General features: G+C 39.1%; 1 protein-coding gene across 1 annotated transcript in view; it reads right to left on the bottom strand.

The window, feature by feature from the left end:
* LOC139732083 (uncharacterized) overlaps positions 1-25,948 on the bottom strand; it is a 43,335-nt gene extending 17,387 nt beyond the window's left edge. Inside the window, exons 1-7 of the mRNA XM_071642988.1 lie at positions 25,901-25,948; positions 13,771-13,972; positions 12,326-12,431; positions 11,448-11,516; positions 7,216-7,320; positions 6,505-6,600; positions 1,205-1,359 (exon numbers count right to left, since the gene is read on the bottom strand). Coding sequence (XP_071499089.1) covers positions 1,205-1,359; positions 6,505-6,600; positions 7,216-7,320; positions 11,448-11,516; positions 12,326-12,431; positions 13,771-13,892 — 653 coding nt within the window. The 5' untranslated portion in view covers positions 13,893-13,972; positions 25,901-25,948. The remainder of the gene's footprint in view (positions 1-1,204; positions 1,360-6,504; positions 6,601-7,215; positions 7,321-11,447; positions 11,517-12,325; positions 12,432-13,770; positions 13,973-25,900) is intronic.
* Between the last annotated feature and the right edge of the window lie 197 nt (positions 25,949-26,145).

Here is a 26,145-nt window from a genome sequence, read left to right as displayed (position 1 = left end):
TCGGCATCTATTTTCCCTAACAAAACTTTCCAAATTTCATTGGCAACTTGAGATAACCTTTAGCAATGCTTTTGATTTAGCATGCTTCTCGCATGCATCGGATGAATACACATATTTCCTTTATCTTATTCATTACAAAGATGAGATACACGTAATGTAGGATTGTAGTATATTAAGCTTAGGTGATGAAAAGTGTCTTCTGTGCAGACTTAAATGTACCTATTTGAACTATTTACTAGTTTTTTAATGAAAATTGTAGGTCATGGTTGAATGTTGATACAGTTTTGACACATTCATGTCTGGATTGTAGTATCCATCTTTAGTCATCTTTATTACTTTAATGGTTATATGGCAATTCTATTTGTAGGTTTGATGTCTAGCACTCATGTATTTAAAGTCTCAGTTTTGTTGAAGATCATTCAAATATGTTTTCCATCTCTTTTCTCTCTCTCTCTCTCCTTCTTCCTCTCATTGCTGCATTTAATTTGACTCAGTTTCTTTCTCACGAGCACCAAACTACAGATATCTAGTCAAAATATCCTGACAGTCTTTCCTTTTGTTTGCAACTTTATTGAATTCCCAAAATTATGCTTTTTTATTCTTTTATTGTTCACAATTTTGTTGATTTCCAGATTTTATTAGTTTCATTTTTTTCTTTCATGGCAACCTTTTATTGAATTTCATTTCATGCATGCATTTTCTTATACGTCAAAATAATCTGTGACTGAACAATTGGAAAATCTAGAAGTAGATTAGATCACTCTCACCTCTCACACCGTCAACCGTTTTATTCACAGTTTTCACAAGCAAAGGTCTATTTCTTACGGCAGATATGAATGTAATCATCATAGCTGAAGTCAGGATACGACAGATATAACGTGTTAGATATCTACAGGCAATATTTTCCAAACACGCATCCACAGCTTTACGCCAAGTTCCACAGATTCCTTCCTTGCCATTTGCTGTATACAATATTACTATAAAGACAATGTCACAATGGAAAATGGTGCACCAGTAGTAGGCTTGACACAGCTCTATCATCCAAGCGACTAGACAGATAGTGAAAACAATCAATAAACAAACAATATAATCTACACTGGCAAAATGACAGATTTCTGTATACTTCTCTCTCGTCACATAGCTACAGATAACTTTCTCGCCGATGGAGTGCAAGAGATCCAACAGACTGTGGGTGGTGTTGTACCTTGCGCATCGGACAGCTTGGTTCTTGTGTGCCTGGTACATCTGGACATTGTTCATGTTGGACTGCCAGTACTTGACGTAGCCCAGGTCGTCCCCCGTCAACAGCCACATGTCATTATGACTCCATGTCATCGTCCTCACAGCATACTCATGCGCCTGTAACAAAGACATTGGAGATCGCTATCAATATCGACATCATTATCGCCATTATTACCATCATCATCATCACTATAATCATTATCATTGACATCGTCATTATAATCATGATATAATGATCATTTCTGTAATCATAATCATCGTCAGTGACATCATCATCACCATCATTATCATCGTCATGACATCACTTTTATCTATGAGAAGCAAAAGGACTACAAATTTGTATCTTATCTTCAGGGTTGCCAACATTTACCATTCAAAATGCGGAAGATTCCACTGAGCAAACATGGAGATAATGTTTAAGTTTGATATACAATGCACATACATGCAAAGTGCCAGGACATACACAGATGTACAAGTTTTCTGGAAGCCTCCTGTAGCTCTTTTCTTAAACTAAAAAAAAAAAAAAAAAATACAGTGCACTCCTATTACAACGAACATGGTTACATGTATAACAAAATTCCGGTTACAATGAAGTGAAAATTTGGGCCGCAACATTATCCACTCTATGTAATTTTATTGTTTAATTGTTCGCTTACAATATTATGATATAATGAAAGAAAACTGCCGGTCCCCAGGACTTCATTATAACGGGAGTCCACTGTATTAGAAGTCGTCATTTCCATGTCTGATATCAAAGCAACAGGTGTATGTCACTACATGAAGGGCTTCCTACAGACCAACCTGTACCTATCACTTGGGATAGAACATTGGTGCTTACTCTGACACATGTTGAAAAGCATAAAGACAAAAAAAAATACAAACATTCAGATAATCTATGACTTTCTCCATCAAGTTATTAAATTCTCAAAGTTAATATGTCACTAAGAGTCCTCTATGCAGCCCATATTACTATTAAATTAAAATCCACTGTGAACAAACCATGGTTGTTGAAAGTGACTTGTGCACTGTAAACTTAAAATACACAATGTTCTTGATAAAAGGAATCTTATTATAACAAGCAGTTTGGGACCACAGAAATTGAAATCTTTTATCAGGATCTTGTTACAGCAGGGTGAAACAAAAGAATATAAAACGCAATATAACCTGCAAAATTTCTTGTTATATCAGGTACACGTATCTCCTACGCGTATATGAAACCTCATTATGAGGTTCCACTATACAGTAAAGCATTGATGCAAGTCACAGTAACTTATTCTGTAGTTCCCTACAGTGACACGTGTACCAGGAGCAGTCTGTCTGCTATCATAGCATCACAAGACCTTTTGTCTCAGGTTTGTGAAACTAACAGAGATGAATGCACTTCCATGCTGAAGGTGTACACATTATTGTAGCACAAATTTCAAAAGGCATGATGTGGAAAAAAAAAATATATGAGTGATGCCATAGACATGGTGATCGTTTTACTGAAGATGGAATCAGTTTGACTTGTAGCTTTGTATGCTTACAGAGTCACATACAATTGTACATGTGTAGGGAGTGTAGAATAGCACACAAGTCAAGGGGTAGATTTGCTTGTTTTGTTTTTGGGGGTTTGTTGTTTTTCCCAGTGTGTGTAGCACAACCTGAGCAAATTTCCTGAAGTCATATGTACAAAACACTGAGCACAGTATGCATCAACGGCGTAGCCAGGATTTCATCTTAGGGGGGGCGGTTAGTCTGCGAGGGAGCGAAGCGACCGAGCCGAGCGAGCGGAGCGAGCGAGGGGGGGGGGGGGGAGGGCTGTGGGAGGGGGGTGTCCCCCCTCCCACGGTAAGAACTTTTTGCATTTTGATGTTGTAAATGGTGCGATTTGATGCATGTTTTTGCGCGTTTTATCGACGTGAAACAGTCCCACTTGTTTATGGTAGCAGTTTATTTTGATGTAGATTATTATTGAGCAATTTGCCTATAAAAGGGTATAATTTAGATACACTTCTTGTATTAATTCTTTTCACTGAATATCATGGACGCGACTGAACCCGAGCGAGCGGAGCGAGCGAGCGGGGTAGGGGAGGGTGTGGGAGGGGGGTGTCCCCCCTCCCACGGTAAGAACTTTTTGCATTTTGATTTTGCAATGGTGCAATTTGGTGCATGTTTTTGCGCGTTTTATCGACGTGAAACAGTCCCACTTGTTTAAGGTAGCAGTATATTTTAGTGTTGATTATTATTGAACAATTTGCCTATAAAATGGTATAATTTAGATACACTTCTTGTATTAATTCTTTTCACTGAATATCATGAACGCCACTGAACTCGAGCGAGCGGAGCGAGTGAAGGGGGAGGGGAGGGTGTGGGAGGGGGGTGTCCCCCCTCCCACGGTAAGAACTTTTTGCATTTTGATGTTGTAAATGGTGCAATTTGATGCATGTTTTTGCGCGTTTTATCGACGTGAAACAGTCCCACTTGTTTAAGGTATATAGCAGTATATTTTAGTGTAGATTATTATTGAACAATTTGCCTATAAAATGGTCTAATTTAGATACACTTATTGTATTAATTCTTTTCATTGAATATCATGAACGCGACTGAACCCTATAGCGAGTGGAGCGAGCGAGGGTGGAGGGGAGGGTGTGGGAGGGGGGTTTCCCCCCTCCCACGGTAAGAACTTTTTGCATTTTGATTTTGCAATGGTGCAATTTGGTGCATGTTTTTGCGCGTTTTATCGACGTGAAACAGTCCCACTTGTTTAAGGTAGCAGTATATTTTAGTGTAGATTATTATTGAACAATTTGCCTATAAAATGGTATAATTTAAACACACTTCTTGTATTAATTCTTTTCACTGAATATCATGAACGCGACTGAACCCGAGCGAGCGGAGCGAGCGAAGGGGGAATGGAGGGTGTGGGAGGGGGTGTCCCCCTCCCACGATAAGAACTTTTTGCATTTTGATATTGCAAATGGTGCAATTTGATGCATGTTTTTGCGCGTTTTATCGACGTGAAACAGTCCCGCTTCTTTAAGGTAGGAGTATATTTTAGTGTAGATTATTATTGAACAATTTGCCTATATGATATAATTTAAATACACTTCTTCTATTAATTCTTTTCACTGAATATCATGAACGCGACTGAACCCGAGCGAGTGGAGCGAGCGAGCGAGGGGGGGGGGGGGAGGGGAGGGTGTGGAGGGGGGTGTTCCCCTCCCACGGTGAGAACTTTTTGCATTTTGATGTTGCAAATGGTGCAATTTGATGCATGTTTTTGCGTGTTTTAACGAGTTGAAACAGTCCCACTTGTTTAAGGTTGCAGTATATTTTAGTGTAGATTATTATTGAACAATTTGCCTGTAAAATGGTATAATTTAAATACACTAGTCTTCTTGTATTAATTCTTACACTGAATATCATGAACGCTGTCTGTTCAGCAATCAAACAGAAAAAGCATGCACACGAGGGTGTAGATAGGGGCATATCCCCTGCCACACGAAGGTGATTTTGCGTTATCAGACATGAAATTCAGCGATCTGGTGCAAATTTTTGGTGCAATACTTTTTCATCGAAGTGTTAAAATCACGGAATTTAGCTCTTATTCCGAATGTGCACCATTTGTGTGTATGTATAAAGTCTAGTGAGGTAGAGCTTAGGGGAAGGGGGATTCCCCCTCCCGCTCGTGGAGCTTTTGCGGTTTTTTAGAATTGAAATAAAGCGATCTGGGTATAGCCACAGTCTACTTCTATGCATGGGGGGGGGGGGGGGGGCAAGCAGGGAGAAGGCGTGGGCGAGTGTTATCTCCACCCTTCCCTTCCGATGGAGCTTTTGCCTTTTTAAGGTTGAAATTGAGATATGTCGTATACGCATATTTGATGGAATCAACATTTGGGAAATCACACCCCCCCCCCAGCCTCCCCCCCCCCCCCCCAAAAAAAAAAAAAAAACTGATTGGGGGGGCTGAGGGAGGAAAGGGTCAATTAAAAAGGGGAAATTCCCCTTATACATGAGGGAACCTTGAGTTTTCGGAATATAAGTGATAAGGCTTGTGCACTCAGAATTATTCATAATTTTTTGTAAATCTAAAAAGTGTGCTTAGCTAGGGAAAGAGGCACAGAGGGGGAGGGTTTGGGAGGGGGATACCCCCTCCCAAGCACGAGAAATTTTGCATATTTTGAATTGAAATTCAACGATCTGGTGCACACTTTGAGTGAAATATAAAAAAATATATATATCTTATTTGATGAAAGGTTGCGAAGGAGACCCGCGTCATGTGCATGCATACAGTATACACGCATTTTTTTTCCCGCCTCCCAAATCCCCGGTCCAAATCTTAGGGGGGGCGACCGCCCCCATCGCCCCCCCCCCCCCCCCCCCCCTGGCTACGCCAGTGGTATGCATATGATTAATGACTGATACAGTACCAGTTGTAGCTCACATTTGTGTAAAGTATACACAAGCAGATAATCACAGAGTAGTGAGCTCTGCTATTTTTCTAAACTTTCAACTGCATGTACCTGTCTATTCAGGGACAACATGACTTTCAAAAACTCAGTTGATTGACAGCTTTTACTATGCAAGCTGTTACTTTTGCGAGGGTTTAATTTTTGCGAATTTCGTGAATCACATTCGGACCGCAAATTTAACAACACGCGAAAATGTCACCATGCGCTGCTAAGGTAATAGTGAGCTTATGAAGGCCTCTGTGTCAATTCGCGAAAACAACATCTCAAGGAAATGTCCGTGACCTCCTTATTCGCAAAAATATCTGTGCACCAAAATAACAGCGTATACACTTTCACACCATGCATCAGAACGTTTACCCGAGTGTCATGATCTGAGTCAGATTCACTGAATCATGTGGTCATCACATGCATGGTGCTTACATACCAACATCCAAATACATTGCACAATTTTTTACCACAAATCCGTAACATATTTAAAAGCCCCTTGTGCTGTAACCCATCTTCTCAGCAAGGACTTGAAGGTGCATGATTTGTCAATGATTAAAATAAATAAAATGCAATATCTTTAAAAAGAAATAACAAATAAAAAACAAATAAATGAAACCATGATATCATGGCTCACTCAACCAAATGAACGGTGGCAAACTGATAATACAAAATCTCAGTATGATTTCACAAAGATTTCTGTCATCACATAAGTAGGAAGCAAAGGGTGATGATGAATGCAGTCACAGTGTCAATACCCGCAGAGCTAGAAGTTACAAATGAAAAGAAGGTACAGCTTCCCCCTTCATCTTTCATTACACACCTGAAGGATTGTCTCAAAGTTGAAGGTAAGTCCGTTCCAGAGGGTGAATTCTCCACTCGAGGCACCAGTCACCAATCTTCGTCCTTCAGGGGTCCACTGTAGCATTAAAATCAAAATTTATGAATTTATACATGTACATCATAATCACTTATGCTGTCCATTAAGTACAACGTATGCCCTATAATCATAGAAACATAAACATCTCTGTACTTGTCTCTCTAACATACATATGTACCTGCCAACCCTGAGACTTAATAAATCTGAACAAACAAAGAAAAATTATTTAAAAATCTGAACTTTCACAAATTTCATATGACACTTTACTATTAACAGATATTTCCAAAAAGTCAGAACACACTGAGATTAATGCGCTTTCTTTCATTAAAAATTCTGAATATTCAGATTAAAACTGCACAGTTGGCAGGTATGCTCTAAGCCCTGCTTCCAATAGTATAAAGAGATGCACAATGTATACAATTACCTTATGGTATCCTAACACAATACATTCCTCATGGCACTAAACAAAAAGTTATGATGAAAACTGTATTCTTACAAACATGAAAGTATGAGTGTGATCACATACCAAAATATTGAAGCACTTTCCAAAACATGCATTTCATAATGGCAACAAAAACAAAAGGGAACAAAAAAAAAAGTTTCACATACTGCTTTAGATGTAAGAAATTCAAATCAATCAAATAAGAGACTTACCACAACACAGAAGATGGGGCATCTGACTTTATTGGTTGAGGTTCTCACAAATCTGGTAGTCACAGCGTTGATGGGGTTGTCCAATAGGGCATGGGGGAGATTAAGCTACATTTGGTGAGAAGAGAAGAATAAGTTGGTTTTAAACAGATTCCTGAAATCACATGCAAGCACTTCTTCTGCATGGTTTACTTTAAAAATGACACACACATGGGTCAATCCACGTCAAATCATCCAATTTTCAGAAAAGTTGTCACCCGACCCCCTCCGATTTTCTTTAAAATCGCACCAAATGTTCCCCAAAGTGTCTGACGGAAAATCCCAAAATATTTTGCCCCAAGGTCAATTGGTTGCTAAGATACAGCCTCACATAGCAACCAATGCGCATTCCAAAATATTAGTTAAAAGAAAATTATGCATTTTTGATCGATTGTGGTAGCATGGATATTTATGCAAAAGTGTTCATTATCTGGAAATTGAGAGAACTTTATAGTCTTTGCAAGAAAAAGTGACTGTTACGCGAAATTGATTTTTCGTTAACGTGCACGAGGTCACCGAAAATGGTGTTAAATGTTAATTTTGAAAATTTCAGTGCATATTTGGAGGCTAATATCTTCCATATTTCATCACCTCAGGTTCTAAGATATTATGCTGTTGAAGGCTTTGACTTGCTCAGTAATTTTGAAAAAAATCAGCGGATTCGTGCTCACCGTTTTGACGGAGAGCGCCCTCAAAGTTGACAAAAATGAAAAATGTGTCAAATTCAAGGTCACGGATCACCTTTCGTCCCACCTAGGAATGGCATCAATTTTTGTGTATTGATAGACATTTACCTATATTATCTTGGGTTACCAAAGAAATTTTGCTACCGAAATGTTAAATGGTAAATTTACCCCACTGAAAATGGTCGTAAATGGCCAAATTTCCATGTAATATCACATATTGGGTTTAGAGGACATTTCAAATGTCCATGCTTTCAAGATGAAAAGCCGTAGCCCTGTGATATTTGCTGTAGGGGTAGTCTGTAATACATATTTTAGTAATATATACCACAAAACACTTTCATTACATAATAATGACCTTGAAATTTAATCCAAAATTTGATAAAAACAATAAGTCGCTCTATTTTCCTCATTGCACTGCATGTAATATGTGTTTTGAATGACTTTTCACAGAGCAATATTTCAAGAATTATGAAAGCTGACAGCCTGCCATATTATGGTTCTAAAATATTTGTGCTCTTCTTTCTGATTTAGTGTCAATTTGATCATGAATGTTATACCCTTGACCTTGAAGTGCTTCTAAAAATAGCTGTAAATTTGTTAACTACAAATTACACACACAACAGGTGTTTTATGGCATAACATACTAGTGATTCTTTCGCAAACACAAAAGTTTTTATGGTGTAAATGTTATATACTGGAATAACTATAGGTTCTTGCAAGATATGTCCGATTAATTACTTTGTTCTGACAATGACCCTGAATTTATGACCTTCAAAATCAGGAGAAATGTCTATTCCTGCCCATAAAGACCTGTATTTAGACTGTAAGTACATAATATATATGGACATTGTGCCCAACACAAGATTCTTATTCTAGCCTGTGAAAAGCACATTAAAAGCACTGAGAGTCTTCTTTTTTGGAGGGATTTGTTCTGTAACTTATGACAATTCAAAAATCATTTCCATTCCTATATATTTTCTTGTTTTTGGTAAATTTGTTATGTATTTCTTTTTTTTATTTTCTACAGCATTTTTTTTTTTTTTGGAAATTGTCACAGTCCACTTTTTCTACCATAATTTGAATAGAATTAATCAATCAAAGTGATAGATAGCAAAAATGGTCAATTTTCTATGACTTTTACCAAAAAGCACTGTTTTCCATAGGAAATGCACACGAAATCACAAAATATTACTGTACCCTTTTGTGATTGAAATTGAGGGTCATTGTCAGAACAAAGTAATTAATTGTAACATATCTTGCAAGCACATATAGATTAATTCCAGTTTATAACATTCACACCATAAAAACTTTTGTGTTTGTGAAAGAATAACTAGTACGGTATGCCATAAAACACCTGTTGTGTGTGTAATTTGTAGTTAACAAATTTACAGCTATTTTTAGAAGCACTTCAAGGTCATGGGTATAACATTCATGATCAAATTGACACTAAATCTGAAAGAAGAGCACAAATAGTTAAGAACCTTAATATGGTAGGCTGTCAGCTTTCATAGTTCTTGAAATATTGCTCTGTGAAAAGTCATTCAAAACACATATTACATGCAGTGCAATGAGGAAAATAGAGCGACTTATTGTTTTTATCAAATTTTGGATTAAATTTCAAGGTCATTATTATGTAATGAAAGTATTTTGTGGTATATATTACTAAAATATGTATTACAGACTACCCCTACAGCAAATATCACAGGGCTACGGCTTTTCATCTTGAAAGCATGGACATTTGAAATGTCCTCTAAACCCAATATGTGATATTACATGGAAATTTGGCCATTTACGACCATTTTCAGTGGGGTAAATTTACCATTTAACATTTCGGTAGCAAAATTTCTTTGGTAACCCAAGATAATATAGGTAAATGTCTATCAATACACAAAAATTGATGCCATTCCTAGGTGGGACGAAGGGTGATCCGTGACCTTGAATTTGACACATTTTTCATTTTTGTCAACTTTGAGGGCGCTCTCCGTAAAAACAGTGAGCACGAATCCGCTGATTTTTTTCAAAATTACTGAGCAAGTCAAAGCCTTCAACAGCATAATATCTTAGAACCTGAGGTGATGAAATGTGGAAGATATTAGCATCTAAATATGCTTTGAAATTTTCAAAATTAACATTTAACACCATTTTCGGTGACCTCGTGCACGTTAACGAAAAGTCAATTTCGCGTCACAGTCACTTTTTCTTGCAAAGACTATAAAGTTCTCTCAATTTCCAGATAATGAACACTTTTGCATAAATATCCATGCTACCACAATCAATCAAAAATGCATAATTTTCTTTTAACTAATATTTTGGAATGCGCATTGGTTGCTATGTGAGGCTGTATCTTAGCAACCAATTGACCTTGGGGCAAAATATTTTGGGATTTTCCGTCAGACACTTTGGGGAACATTTGGTGCGATTTTAAAGAAAATCGGAGGGGGTCGGGTGACAAGCACTGGATGATTTGACGTGGATTGACCCACATACAAAAATAAAACGAGCGAAAGACGGACGGACGGACAGATGCAGTCTCCCCTCACCTCCAGTGGGCTCGACAAAAATTAAAAATAAAATCTGCTCTATACCAGCCAATGTGTTTTACAAACTAAGATATTGCGCATAGTACTGTATGCATGTCAACTGGCTGGGTCAATCGGAAGATGCATAAAAGAGTCTCCACAGCCAGTTTGTCTGTTATTCGCATCCCGAGGGGGGAGCACGGCTCTTAATATTTGATCATATCTACAGACGCAACTAGGTTATATGTGACCCGCTGCAACAATAGGATGCGAAAGTCAGGGGTGGACAATTTTCTGAAATGACATGCCATTTTCCCCCTACTCTTCCACTTTAATGTCATTTATAACATGACTCACAAAAGTACTCAGTTGCGGAGATATTGATGATTTTATTAGCACATGTTGAGTGGTTTAGGAAATCAGAGTTTTGAGAAAACCGCCTTCAAAGTTTTCCTTCCAACGCTATCAAGATCAAGGGGAAGCAAGACAGTTTCACCATTTGACAATAGAAGGTACGTTCCTAGCAACCTCCGCGATGTTCATTCAAGCTTAGTGCCAGCAGTCTAAGCACAACCAATCAGTAACCAGGGTGCCACGCACTGACCAATGAGATCACTCCCCCCTTGCTAGGGGTGGAGTCTATCTGCGGCACTAAATCCAAATCTTCGGACACGTTTCTGTTCCATCGGAAAAGTTGGAAAATCATGGCCCAGAAAAATGCTATTTTCTTGCCTTTTCTTTGATCATTTAGCTACAAAATTTTGGCATATTATAGAAGATGCATTAGACTACAAAATTAAGTCAAAGACAAAAATCTTAATGTTATGACGGATTTTGATGATCTGACTTCAAACTCGATTATCTCGGCTCACCCGTCAGCGACTTTAGGATCCTTTTGTTGTAGCGGGTCACATGTCCTAGCTTTTGGTCAGTGATGGTTTCATCACTTCTCGCTCTACAGACAAAATGACATTACAGAAGACACACTCACATCTCCCACATAGGCGAAATCTGGCTGGATCCAGCGTGTGTCCCGATAATCCCTCTGCCATACTCTCGTCTTGGTGTGTCAATAATTCCAACCACAGATTGTTTGATGACAGTAAAAGTAAACAATTACATGATGAATAAACACAAATGCAAACATTCACATTGCATGTTTGGTTTGCAGCAGTACCACTTCCCACCTAAAATTGTACATGTACCAAATTGATGAGATGAAACTACATCCATTTTTCACATTAAATTGTACAAGGTGATTCCATCAACACAATATCTCATGGAATACTTATCACAAATACAAAATGCTGAATGATATCATAGCTCTTTTGTCAATTTTTAAACAACTTTCTTGATTGATTTTGTTTTCTTGGATGCTTTACCTCATTACGAGATACACAGTGAGACATACAATGTACAGTATCTGAATAAAAATCTTGGCAAATGCAATGCCTATTCCTGAAGTTTGTATAACAAGCAAGCATGCACAGGAAGAGCACAGGTACTCATACTCAAACAATGCAATATTTCACTTCATAAAGTGCACCACCTACTGCTTGATAACTTCATTGTCAAGTTTCTCAATCATATATCTTTCATGTTTTTTGTTTTGTTTTGTTGTTCTTTTACTAAAATTGATGTTAAAAATACATTACAGCAATGCTAAAAATCAGTGCAAAAACAATGAACATTCCTATGTATAACATGTAATCGCTCCAGAGAAAATATTTCATAGTACTGCTTGTCTGAGGGAGCATTAAATACTCATGAAATAGTCTTTAAGTCCACAAAATTTCACTGTTGTGTAAGAAAAGTCATAATCTGATGTTGGGAGTTAAAACTGCAGGAGCTTGGAGCATGAATACACACCTGCAAGTATCGAATGATAGATGCATTGTAGTCAACCGTACGCCTCAGAAGGTTGTTCTTGAGACGCTTCGTGTCAAATGTTGTTGCATTCGTAGGGCCATGATCCCTTAGGTGAAATAAGGATGTCATTCAAGACACAGGAACCATGATAAAAATGTGACAATAGGAATGGATGTCAAACATTATAAAATCCCTCACTTTGATCTCTCATAAACTAAGATACAAACAAAAGCCTCAGATTCCAATTCCTCAGATTTGAAATAACGAACATACATGAACAGCAAAGGGTATCAACACACGACTTTAGTACAGTTGTAATACATTTAATGCACTTGAACAACAAAAACTGGTACATACCCTGAACTTACCAATGAGGATATGAATGGCTTACAATCGTGTAATTCTTGTCATCATCTAGTTTGTGTATAAAAGTTATTTTGCATTTGTGTCTCATGACTTTGAGATTACAGGTACTTACATGTGGGATACATACATATGATGACACTTTGGTTCACTAGCTGTAAAGTGAACAGGACTACCAAAAAATCTCTCAAGACCTTACTGTAAAGTCGAAGAGATTCTAACATGTATGTTCGTGTGAGATAGTGATGACTCAACAGACTACTCTCTCTCTCTTTGTTCTCAGGTGAAATAGGTACTGAAGTCTCCAAAGAAGCCACAGAAGCCATCTCATGACATGAAAACACAAACTTTCTCTGCTTTTGTCTTGCCTGGGAGCACATTATAGTCCATCACAAGTACAAAAATCTGTCATATTACAACAAAATCCAAACGGGCAAGTTTGGGTCCCGACTTCATCTTACAATAAATTCCGTACACAGTAATTACAGAACAACACAAAAGATAGAATCAAATCAAAATTTCTGATAGACAGAGACAGAGAGAGTCACTACAGTACTCAAAATTAACTTTCAAACTTACTGCACTTGATTGGTTGATCAAAACAATACATATATGAGAAGGACATAGTGCTTCCTTACTCGGCAGATACCCGTCAATAGTCTTGTCTAAATTTGAAACACTATTTTGCTCATAAATAATGCTATCTAAAGGGGGTGGTGCATACAAAGTGTACAGAAAATGAACAGAAGACTGCTACAGTTGTACTGTCCAATTGCATACACAAATACGTAACTATACCGACATCAGATTCTGTTACATAAATGTAGTGTATACACATGTACTGTACATAAATTATATTCTTCTGTGCTGCAAAAGCTTCTGATATGCTTGACAATAATGCAGAACTATGAAAACTGGATCTTCAGTCATGATCACTAGGCCGCTACAGTTGGGGATTTTCTGACTTCTAATGGTAAGTCATTCCAGTTTGGGAGCTGTGGAAGCAAATGCTTGGTTTTACAAATGTTATTTTGTTTTGTGTTGAGATTTGTAAAAGAGTGTGTTTAAATAGGATATCCCACCTGTGTCCATGTTGTCTGTGGTGCGGCTTGTAATAATTTGGCTTGATCTGGTAGTACGGCAAGCGGGGCTGGTGGAAGAAGTTTCCCTGATGCTGCCGGCCTTGGCTGTGTCCTCCCTCCATCTTGTCAAGCAGAGTAGCAGATTTCAGCACTCATGTATAAACTCAGCTGAGTAAGGAGTCAGGGACAGCACAGATACTGTCTACACATCAAACATAGAAAACAAAACAAAAAAGAAGCTTTTTGAGAATTCTGTTTGTGACAATCATGAAAAAAAACGCCTGTGATTTGCACAAGATCAGACTATTTCCAAATATTACAGCAAAGTGTACTTTCTTTTTCTTTTCTTCCATACGTAGTTCTATATTGACCGACTGCAGGAACTTTCTGTATTGAAATGTCTCATACAGTAGATAATGATCACTGTTTAACTGTGTACCTCTTCAAACGTGCTGTAGGAGATATATTCATTCAGTCCACTTCGCTACCAAACTACACACAGTATTACAGTGCACTCCCGTTATAACGAAATGCTCGGGACCGGCAGTTTTCTTTCGTTATAACAAAATTTCGTTATAACCGAACAAATACAATATATAACGAAAACAAGGAAACCACATATATACACTGTATATATCATATTCTGTTTGCTGAGTACTCATCATACACTGGAAAGCTATGTGAAATGTGATGGGATAACTGTATCACAATAACAAATGCAAGTTCCCCTCAGAAACTGTGGAACGAACACACACTGGTGTGAAGCGTTCACCCATGTAGAGACGCTATAAATGCTTGTTCTGCTACGTATTTTCGAAAGCAATTCGCATTTCGTTATAACGGAGCATATTTCTTTTGTTTTTCTTTGTATGTGGGCCCTGAAAAGACTTCGTTAAAACGGAAATTTCGCTATAACCGTGTTCGTTATAAGCGAATTTTTTACCATAGACTTTAATGGTGATAATTTTGGGACCAGAAGATTTACTTCGTTATAACGAAATTTCGTTATAACCGTGTTGGTTATAACGGGAGTGCACTGTATATGTATCATTACATGTACAGGATCGACGCTAACTTATTTTGTCAGGTGACCCTTTCATGCCACTTAAAGCTTAAAATCTAAAATTTAGGTGGGCTAAAGAAGGTATTGTATGTAAAGCGTGGCCCGAAATAATACAGGGTAGCAAAAGAAATATTCCATTTTGAATCTTAGTTGCCCGATTGGGCCATGTCGAAATAAATTTGGTGGCATGACACAAAATTCTTATGGCCCCAGGCCACATCTCATGCTGAAAACTGAGGTACAAGTACAGGTATTTCAAGATAAAACTAGAAATGTCGCTACAGCGACTGGTTATACCCCCGCCAAACAACATTTCATAAGCTTTGGTCAAAACAACATTTCATAAGCTTTGGTAAAAAAACTGAGGAAGTAGTTAAATCCGCAAGATCTTTCCTTGATCTTCTGCCATTAATATGCCGTTACCATGGCAACGTACTTTCGGGTACTGTCGAAAAATGCGTCTTGCACATCTACAACCAAAGGCACACATCTGTACCAAGTTTCATGGAAATTGGGCAAAAACTGAGGAAGTAGTTTGCAACACAAAATTTTCCATCATTTTGGCTCATAATATGTGAGCTGTTACCATGGCAACATACTTTTTGTCACTGTCAAGAAATGTGTCATGCTGACCTATATCCTGAGACAAACATTCAATATGAATTCCATGAGAATTGGAAGAAGACTGATGAAGCAGTTTTGCCATGAAGCATTTTGCCCTATATTTTACCAATAACATGCCGTTACCATGGCAACGCACTTTTTGCCACTGTGGAAATATGTGTCTTGCACATTAACATATTCAGATGAACATCTGTACCTAATTTCATAAAAATTGATCAAAAACTGTGGGAGGAGTTCGCGACGCAAGATTTGTACCCATTTTTGCCCATAATATGCCGTTACCATGGCAACGTACTTTTGGGTACTGTCAAAAAATACGTCTTGCACATCTACAACCCAAGGCACACATCTGTGCCAAGTTTTATGGGAATCGGTTGAAAACTGAGGAAGTACAATAGTTCGCGACGCAAGATTTGCAACGGACCGACCGCCCGACCGCCCGCCCGACCGCCCGACCGACCGCCCGACCGACCGCCCGACCGACTGTTCGCTGATTCCTATATACCCCCTTCAAACTTCGTTTGGCGGGGGTATAATAAGAGTAATCCTGCTAATCGCTACCATTATCGAACACTTGAATAGACCTGTGTGCAAGTCTCTTGTCCTAAGCCAGCCTCAGAAACGAGGAATTCATCTATGTATAGTGTCAGCACTTGCTTTGACAGACACTCTGTAGAGATTGATCATCATAGGCATGGCTTTGGGCACCTTTTTCACTCAAACAAAACTACTTTGACAAACATTCAGCTGCAATACGCAGGTTGTACAATGTAGAAGACTAAAAAAAAGTGTAAAAACATGTATGAAAAATTTATGTCTCACTTCCCCCTCAAAAAGTTTTTTTTTTTAATCCCTTCTAGATTTTCCCACCTCTCCAAAGAAAGGACAGGGAGGAGTGAGAGTCGCAAAAAAAAAGCATTGACAATTTTGAGTCCAATCAGGCCGATACAGTGTTTGTAGGTGCACATGCGGCAGCCCTGCATTGAGCAAACCCTGCCACCTACTGTAGTGCTTCAGTGGGCATGGGTTGTAGCAAATCTGTTGATTAAAACTCAGTTTTTGTCAAAAAGCAGACAGCATTTTTCTTCTTTTTATTATGAGTAGACATGTGTGCATACAACAAAAAATCACTGTGTGACAATTTAGCTGTCTAGACTAGAGTAAAATACCCTGTTGGCGGCATGGTTTGTAAAGGGTGCCTATTTGCGGAAAGGCCAAGGGCCATTTCATTCATGGATGAAAAGGCTCAATCAGGTGTCACTTCCCATATTCACACAACACTTGCGAGTAATGCACTTGTCAATGTAATGACGCACCCCACTACCCCCGGACATGGGTGCGTCATGGTCATTTTTTGACTGACCACCCGGGGTTTTTGACGGACACCACAGTCACTTTTTTGACGGACATAACGCTGCAAGTGACGAACACCACAGTCACTTTTTTGACGGACAACACGTTGAAAGTGACGCACACCTCGGTCACTCTTTTGACGGACATCCTCGGTACATTTGACGCACCCCCGTAAATACGGAAACGATTTTTGCATACGTTTTATTCAAGCAATTTCATTTTCTTTTGGTTCGTACACATAATTTGTAAAAGTTTCGGCAAGTTTTCCTTACCATGTAAGCACCGTATTGTCATTCACCGTACATCACGCTGCTGCTACGAAATTCCGTATAGTAGTATGTATTCTGTGCATGCAATCATACATGACAATCACATGTGTGCAGAATGCGCTGTGTGTGCGCGGCCATTGCTAGTGCGGTGGATGCATACTGCTGCACCACGCCACGGCATTCATATTCCCGCTCGAGTACTGCGTAACTACAGCCTAGTCGCGGTACGTAGAGATTCGCACAGCTAGCTAACAGCGTCGCGCGCGCGTCTGGCTAGCTGGTCGGGCTATCCCGCGAGCAGAAAGTGGCATGCAGCAGGCAGTTCTTCTGCTGCCGTTTCGACAGGAAAGATTGAACTAAGTTGTTACATCGCTGAACAGTCCCTGGTTTGAGATTGAGTATGCATGATTTCATGGGTTTGTTGGAGGGAAAATGTAAGGAGAAAGGGTGGCTTTTAAATTCTTTGCTTGCCAGATTCTGGCAAGCATTTTTTCCTCTTATTCCAAAATGCTTCCCGACTTTGATTTTCACTTGCCGCGGGAAAGCGCTCACTGTAATTTCACTCGCGGTACGTGTATCCGCGTCCGTGCAAAAATGCGTGCAGTTTTCCATAGCCAAGTAACGTACCATGACGCACCCCTCGGTTGAAAATAATGCGTATTATTTTCCATAGCCAAGTGACGTACCATGACGCACACCTCGGTCAAAATTTTGACCGACAATGATGGGATTTTGACGCACCCCTCGGTCAAAAATTTGACGGACAAAGCTGGTAAAATGACGAACACCTGGGTCACAAATTTGACGGACCAAACGAGGAAATGACGCACCCATGTCCGGGGGTAGTGGGGTGAGTCATTACATTGACAAGTGCATAACTCCTACATGTTCTAAAGTGGGACTACAGATTGTACGTGTAAGCACACATGATGTTCATTAGCTGTTTTATTGATAAATGAAAGTGCCCCTGCCAGAAATAGGCACCCTGCCACATATTGGGTATTTTACTCTAGACTATGTCAGCTAAGATGAGATGATTTAAGTCAACACTGGGCTGCCTCATCATGAACATGGCCACAGTACAGCGTGGGTGCTCATGAGCATGATTAATACACAGCCCTGTCGCTGTACATAAGTGTCGCGACAGGGCTGTACCGACTGGAGGCATCGTAATCTTTGAATTCTGGGGCGCCAACACTATTTTGAATTTACTACACCATATTTCTTACTCAGACTATGTAAAATGAAAACTTTATCTATTTAGCTTATAGCTTATATTTAACATACAGATGTCACAACTTATCGAAAATGAAGCCTTGTTTAATTGTTTACGCCGCAGAAATCGTAGAAATCGCAGAAATGATTCGAAATGTCGGCACAGCACTGCAAAATGGTGGGCAAAGGGGGCGCTGTCGACCGTGCGGGCGTACAAACTCTAGCAGCGCAATTTGCATCGTTCAAAACTGGGAAAGATTTTTTTTTGATCGCCCAGCGATGATCACAGCATTCCGCGTTAAGATTGGACTTTTTGCTCAGTGAATGTTGCGTGAGGGCTCACTATGGACTAATATACCATGCTCATACTCAATAGTCCAAGCATTTCAATTCATGTGAGTGATTCGTAAAATTTGTGATAAGAATGTAGAAATTTCAAGTTTTGTTGTTGTGTGGCCATGTTCGAGGGTCTTAAGTAGATTACGATGCCTCCGGTCGGTACAGCCCTGTCGGTGTACAGTACATGTACAGCGAGAGGGCTGTGTATAGTTAGAGCATGAGGAGAACATCCTCCCACTGAGCACTGTAACCGCACCATCCCTGGAAGCCTTCCGTCAGTCAATGTGGACAGTGGATAGAGGATTTTCCAAGGCCCTGGATTGTTTTTACTTGCACTGCGCCGTGTATTTACTCTGCACCATGTAGGTCTACCTCAACCACTGCGTTTCACGCACACACTCACACACATCCAAAATTTGCAAGAATCTTCAAGTTTGAAGGAGGCAGACTGAACCAGAAGAAGAAATACTTGCTACACTGGAATGCTAGTATGACCAGGAACCACCACCCCCCCCCCCCCATGACCTTATGGTCAGTGCCGGTGCCGTGTCACTGGAATGTCAATGTTTGAGTACTGATCTGACCGACAAGTCTGTCTAATTCCGCGAAAAACTTCTAATTTATAATAATGACAATTGCTGGGTCAGTTTTTTGCTTCTTTATAGACAGACACCATTGATACATACGCCATTGTGACAGTTTCCACTGTTCTGGCAGAAACGAAGCTTCGACCCAGTTCCCCCCGCATAAAAATGGTTATTATTATTTTTTCCAGCTTGGTTTTCAAACCAATCTGGAAAAAACATATACAGGATTAATCAGTAAACATTTTGACTCACGTCTTCCACTGTTTCCTCCTGTTTTCTGGTTGTTTCATCCACTTCTTTGCAGCGCTCCCCAATTCATCGCCGCCTTCGTTTGAAAAATGACGACACGAACGTCTATGGCAAGCCAAATGCTCCATACAATCACTATATCTGTACACTTTACGTTTATTGACTGAAGTACTAGTAAGTTGTTCGAGAGCTAAATTTAACTTCGTAATATTGTGAATGAGCATTTGGCTTGCCACAGACGTTCATGCGGTCATTTTTCAAACGAAGGCGGCGATGAATTGGGAGCGCTGCAAAGCCAAAGAAGTGGAGGAAACAACCAGAAAACAGGAGGAAACAGTGGAAGAGGCGAGTCAAAATGTTACTGATTAATCCTGTATATATTTTTTCCAGATTGGTTTGAAAACCAAGCTGGAAAAAATAATAATAACCATTTTTATGTGGGGGGAACTGGGTCGAAGTTGCATTTCTGCCAGAACGGTGGAAACCGTCGTAATCAACATGATCAATGGCCATGATCAGTAGGGGTGCTGGTCCGAGAATGCGGATCGTCCGCACAAACGAGGGTATCTTCGTAAACGCGGACAAATCGCGTCCGCGAAAATCGGGATCGGTAGCTTTTTTGCGGACGATCTTTTTCCTCGGGGCTTTGCGGGCTTAGGTGTACCGAACCGCACGTTCTAGATGCGATAAACGGATTCCTCGTGTACAAATACCCCTAGTTCACCGTCTACTTTCGTGGGTTGTCCGTCTTCCCGTGGATTCATCGCGCGAAATGTGAAAGTCGCTGTGCTGTCAATGGCAATATGATACATGTACACGCATCATGGAGCAACTTAACACACCTACGAAGTCACCAATGCACTTTGCAGTGGAATTACGGCAAATTTGAACGGTATGAATATTTCTTATGAATAAAATATTAATTCTAATTATTGTTAATTAATATTCCGATTTCCGATTGTCTGGTTTGGCGACTGTATGCCGGTACCTACAAATCCCGTTGTGAACACATCGTTGTGTTGAAAACTACTTGCTAGTAATGTGTTGTATGTCCGACTGCACGTGCGCAGCTACCGACGCTAGTTTCCCCATGTATAATGTATGCATGCACATGGGCATTTAAATGATCAAAAACAAAACGGCAAGTGCTTTAATATTCAAGGAACGGTTGAATAAAACTAACAACAAAACTCTATAAACAAAACAAAACAAAAACAAACGAAAAAAAATAATTGTGAAACAGTGGAAACGAAATTATCAAAGATACTTCTTTCGATCGCATCTAAATGATATTCCCATTTTTAAAATCCTTATGATCAAATGATTTATAAAATAAACTTGAAAATGGCTCCCGTAAGCGAGTACTGCAGCAATTTTAAAGACTAGTCGCACTACAGTTATAGAGTATGCAGTGCTGATAGTTTAACCAAACTGTGTTTGATTTTATGAATCATTGTATCTGTGAGGGTGAGCTCTCACCTGTAGGTCCGGCGGTAGCACGCCCGTCATCGTGGAGTCAAGTGAGGGGAGAGGCCAGTGCTATGGTAAGAAAAGTTACCAGAACTTCTCACATGATGGCCCACACGCATGCTTCATTAATTGGTCGGTGAATGATGATATCACATTTGTTTTATTGGTTATTGCATCATAAGCGCATCATAAGCAGAAACAAATTACATGCGTACTTCTTTAGAAGTGTTACACGTGTGCCACATCAATTCTGTTTGAATCTAGATGCAAGTATACTAACCAAACTACATCTGTTAATTTCATAAAGATGACCTCCAAGAACTGATGGATGTTCACATTCACGAAATGAAGGAGTTGCGTAATGAAGGCCAAAACGAACAAGGTAAGCAACGTTACACATAAAAGTAACATTGATATATTGCTACCAATCTGATTCAGTATTAATATCACACTGCATATTTGTATTTCTCTCTGTGAAACTGGAACATTTCTTAACAGTTTTTGATATATTTTCTTTCCTTGTCTTATGGCACAGATCCCAACAGCACAATCGAAGTTGAGCAAGGTAAGATCGTACGATGTGTAGGATATGGCAGCCCTGAAATAGGCTCTCCACTCTTCCCTGAATCATTATTAATGCTCAACAATGATTCTGCATGTTGCGTTGGCAAGAGGAGCTGATATGGTGCACTTGCGTTACCACGAATGACATATTGTTACAACGTCGAAGCACATGCAAAAATTAAGATCTAAAAATAAACGTCATTGAGTCGCTCAAAAGTAAAACGTTTATAGCTAAATTTTCGATTGAACGAAGTAATTTCCGGGCGACATTGAAAAAGAAAAATGAACGAAATTTATTCTATAAGGCCCTATAACGAAATGCGGGACGCTTACGATATACAGTATGACTTCAGCATAAGAAAAATTTAGCGAGCGTCTCTTTGTTGAAGAACGCATCACATTTTTGTGGGTTTAAATAGAAATCGCTCTGCGTTTCAGGGAACTTGCATTAGGCCATATTATAAGATAATCCGAAATGAAATAACGATCGTTTTTTCCGAAGGTTCGTAATTCCAAAACACACAAATTTTGTTTGCAGTGTACCTAGATGTTCGTTGCAAATCCGAAATAAACTACTGTCCGTCATTGCGACATAGTTTGTATGGCATATGACGTTACTGCGAAGATTCATTTTTCCTTACGTTCAGTAATCCGAAAATGAAATAAGGTTCGCTATTACGAATGTTCCTTAACCTAAAAATGTTTGGAATCTTTGTGTTTCAAGGTTCGTTAATCGGAAATGAAAATCGTTTGTTAATCCGAAAATGAAGAGGTGATTATAGGACTGCTAACAAAAACATACATAATTGTTTTTAGATCAACAAGTCTTCAGATAATGAACCGTTTTCATTTAATGATGAACGATCTTTTTTATGAACAATGAACCTTATTTCCATTTTATGATAAACGAAATGAAATAACTAACATTTTCTCATTGACGGATGAACAAACCTTCGGAAAAAACGAATGATACCGGTACTTCATTTCGGATTAATGGACTTTCAGCATTATAGCAAACCTTAAAATTTCCTTTTCATATAAAAAGAACCTTTCATTGAAGATGAACAAACCTTCGGAAAAATCGAATGATACTTCATTTCGGATTAATGGACTTTCAGAATAACAAACCATAAATTTCCTTTTCATTTAAAAAAGAACCTTTTGAACAACTGTTACGAACCTTTGGAATAGCGAGCCGTAAAACCGACGACCCGTCGAAACGGCAAACCTTTTATAGTACAACGGACATTAGGAACAACGAACGTTAGAATAGTACTGTAATCCTCAACTACTTTGATGTGATTTCAAACTATAAGCATGAAGTACAAACAACTTTCTCTATTAAATGTACAATATCGATGAAATTAAAGTGATAGCATTGCATTTAATATTGCTTTTTAGCGTATTATGAGTAGTCGATAATCACATATTTGAGTGTTGTTTTTTTTTTGTGTGTGTGTTGTACACAAAATTTTGATACAACGAAACAAAACTGCCGATCCCAAAGACTTTGTTCTAACGTCAGTACACTGTACTTCGGCAAGATACCTTTTAGTGTGCAGATGTGTTTATTTCATGTATAATTCTGCCCACTACACTCTAAACTGCCGAGTTACTTTTGTTGTACACATTAATTATAGTATTAATTTGTTCTTCTCTTTGATTTAGGGAATGATCTTGGTGGACAGAACACGACAGCAGTTCTAGAAATTGATGTTGAATGGCACATGTTCATGCAAGTTGGGCTACTCTCAATTCATGTTCGCATGTTCGGCTTGCTCCTCACGAATGTCGGCTTTCCCGGCGGCTCTCAGTACCAGTGTCACGGCGTCATGAAGCATAGCTTGCACTTGTTGTCATGCAATTAACATCCAGAATTACTGCTCAATGACTTTCCTTCAGCTTGTTCTTGATGGGAATGATGCTGTAACCTTAACTTCTCATGAATTAATTCTGTAGAAAAAGAAAATGACATTTTTATTTCGAAACGGGGAAAACTTGTGTGATATCAAAGTAAGATTATAAAGTGTACGCATAATGTTAAAATATTGTGTACTTGACCAACGGTGTTGTTTATAATGTTAAGGGATTCCTTCCTGATATGTTGCTGTGTATGAACAGCTATGTGCTTAGCATCTGCCCATTCTGTTTGTAACTGAAAAAAAGTCACCAAACTATCTTTTTCCGAGGACAAAAGATAAAAAGTCTTGACATCAGCTCCTATAATAAAGTCATACTTTTGTTTGTGCCCTCCTCGGCAACTCCAAGGCCAAGCTCTGTCTAAGCCAAACCGTTTGGTAACTGTTTAATAACAATTAAAGTGCAATTTCACGTTCAATACTCTAAAATCTTTTACAATTTACTAAGTTTATTATTATGTCTGTTATACTTAAATTGTCACTGATCTATTTGTTTCTCTCTTTTTTTTTTTGCTTTCCAGTACGTTATCTTACTGCTGAATGTTTCATTATTCTAGGCGTACAATGTAATTAGGCTTTTAGTCTTTTTTTTTTGTATTATAATTCTAGTCTATAGCATTATTGTCAGCACAGAAAGGATACATGCATGTATAGTGTACTGTGATACCTGTGCCTATTTTTGTTTAAAAGCTGATTTTTTTTTTTGTCTATAGAATTGGCAATAAAATGTGAAGATTTGTGTGTGTGTGCGTTTGTGATTAATTGGTACCGGTACCTGATTTCTTGGCGCTTGTTTTGTTTGTTTGTTTGTTCTTGATGTATGATAACAATTTCCTGGCATTTGGGTATCTCAAACACCCCCAGTTACACATGCATACCCACACAAGACTTCTAATACATGCAGGTTTCGTCAGCGCTATAACATTGAATGGAAAATACTAAATGTGTGTCGTTTTCAATTAATAATTGTAGTAATTAAATGATAGACGTAAACTGACGTGAAACTCATCTGCCTTTCACAAGTCAACATGCTACAATAGGCCGCTTGCAAGAATTATTCACAATTTACAGTATATCCTGAAACGTCCATGAATCCAAGCTCATCTAGATCTAGAGATCTTCTAAATTTTACATAGATCTACAATTGTAGGTACAATGTTATGCTTGTAGCTGTATAAACATCACAATGATAGTAGGACATCGATACTCACATTAGGTTGAAGAGCATTTCACTAACACTCGATCCATATTGGTCCTAGAAACGCAAAATTTGCTCGACTTGTTGATGTCGCAATGCGCAGCATGCAGCGGTACAACGAAGGTACGTTTGTACAGTGTATTATTGAGATAGCCCTATATCATACATGTATAGTGTATTACATGTATGTCAGCTTCAACTTACAACAAAACATATGCATGGGCACACAGAAAACGGTGAAAGCAGTGATCTCTGTTTATTGCACATCGTCCTTATTTACGAGGGTCAAAGCAAGAAGCAGTCAACAGTTGCGCTTTTGCGTTCTTACTTTTGGGGACAATCATAGCTTTCTAAGCTTATATCGGTTTTTAAGGACGCGTCCTCATTTATCGGGACGCCGTTCGCCCAGAAGTCGGCAGCTTGCGACGTCGTCACCGTATACGAAGACGACCCTCATATACAAATACGATCCTCATTCTCGGACCAGCACCCCTACTGATGATTGATGGCGTACGTATGTATCAATGGTGTCTGTCTAAAAGAAGCGAAAAACTGACTCAGCAAATGCCATTATTATAAATGAGAAGTTTTTCACGGAATTGTAGACAGACTTGTCAGTCAAAGTACTGATGTGATGTTCCAAATGTTTTTCTTCTAAATTTCCAGTGACACTGTCAATGGCGGATGGCCATATGGGGTCAGTGAGTGTCACTGACACTGATTGCTGACACATGTGAAGGGCACGGCAACATAAATTAATCTAGAATCTAACCGCTAGTTCCTCACTTTATAGGCCTATTTACACGACAATGCAGTGTCAACATACGGTAGGTCTCGTCTCGATGACCGCACCTTCATATTTACCTTTCATTCAAAATAAAGCACGTTTCTGCAAAAACAGAATGATCAACCAACACTGCAACAGCTTTACTGCCTCTGTTCGTTCGTGCACACTCTGCATAATGCGCATGCAACATGGACGTAAACTTTACGTGCGATGTGTACAATCAGCCCTGTGTACAAGCGATGTCGGTGTGAGGGCTGCGCAGTATACCGCGAAATGGAAACGCACCATGAAAGCTCATAGCGTTGTGTACGAAGTGCGCAGAGCAAGCAAGATTGAAACATTCCAAACAAAAAGCAAAACGTGTTTATTCATGTGTCAGTAGAACTACATGAAACAATTTCATCACCATTATGCTACATTCATTCAAATGGGAATGATGACTTGAATTTTACAATAATAACAAGACACGACACGCAAATTGCCAGTTTCTTACCAAATTTACATGTAACGTGACAGCATTCTGCTCGCCGACAGCTTGCCTGGTGCGCCCGGAAATGCTGGGATTTATGGGTAGTGAATAGTATAATCGATCGAGCGATCAGCAATTGATCGCGATCACGAGAGCGATCAGCGCGAGAGACGGGCCGGAAATCCAGGGAGCGAGATAACTAAATTAGGCCTACTAACTTACTTTTACTTTTCAGGAAAGATGCTGCAGGTCAGAGCCTACTGTTCATC

This window comes from Diadema antillarum, unplaced genomic scaffold (assembly GCF_040938485.1).
Source record: "Diadema antillarum isolate AM-2024a unplaced genomic scaffold, OU_Dant_1.0 scf00000002, whole genome shotgun sequence".
NCBI lineage: Eukaryota > Metazoa > Echinodermata > Echinoidea > Diadematoida > Diadematidae > Diadema > Diadema antillarum.
The sequence above is the reverse complement of the archived record's forward strand: the minus strand, read 5'-3'. Positions and strand labels throughout refer to the sequence as shown.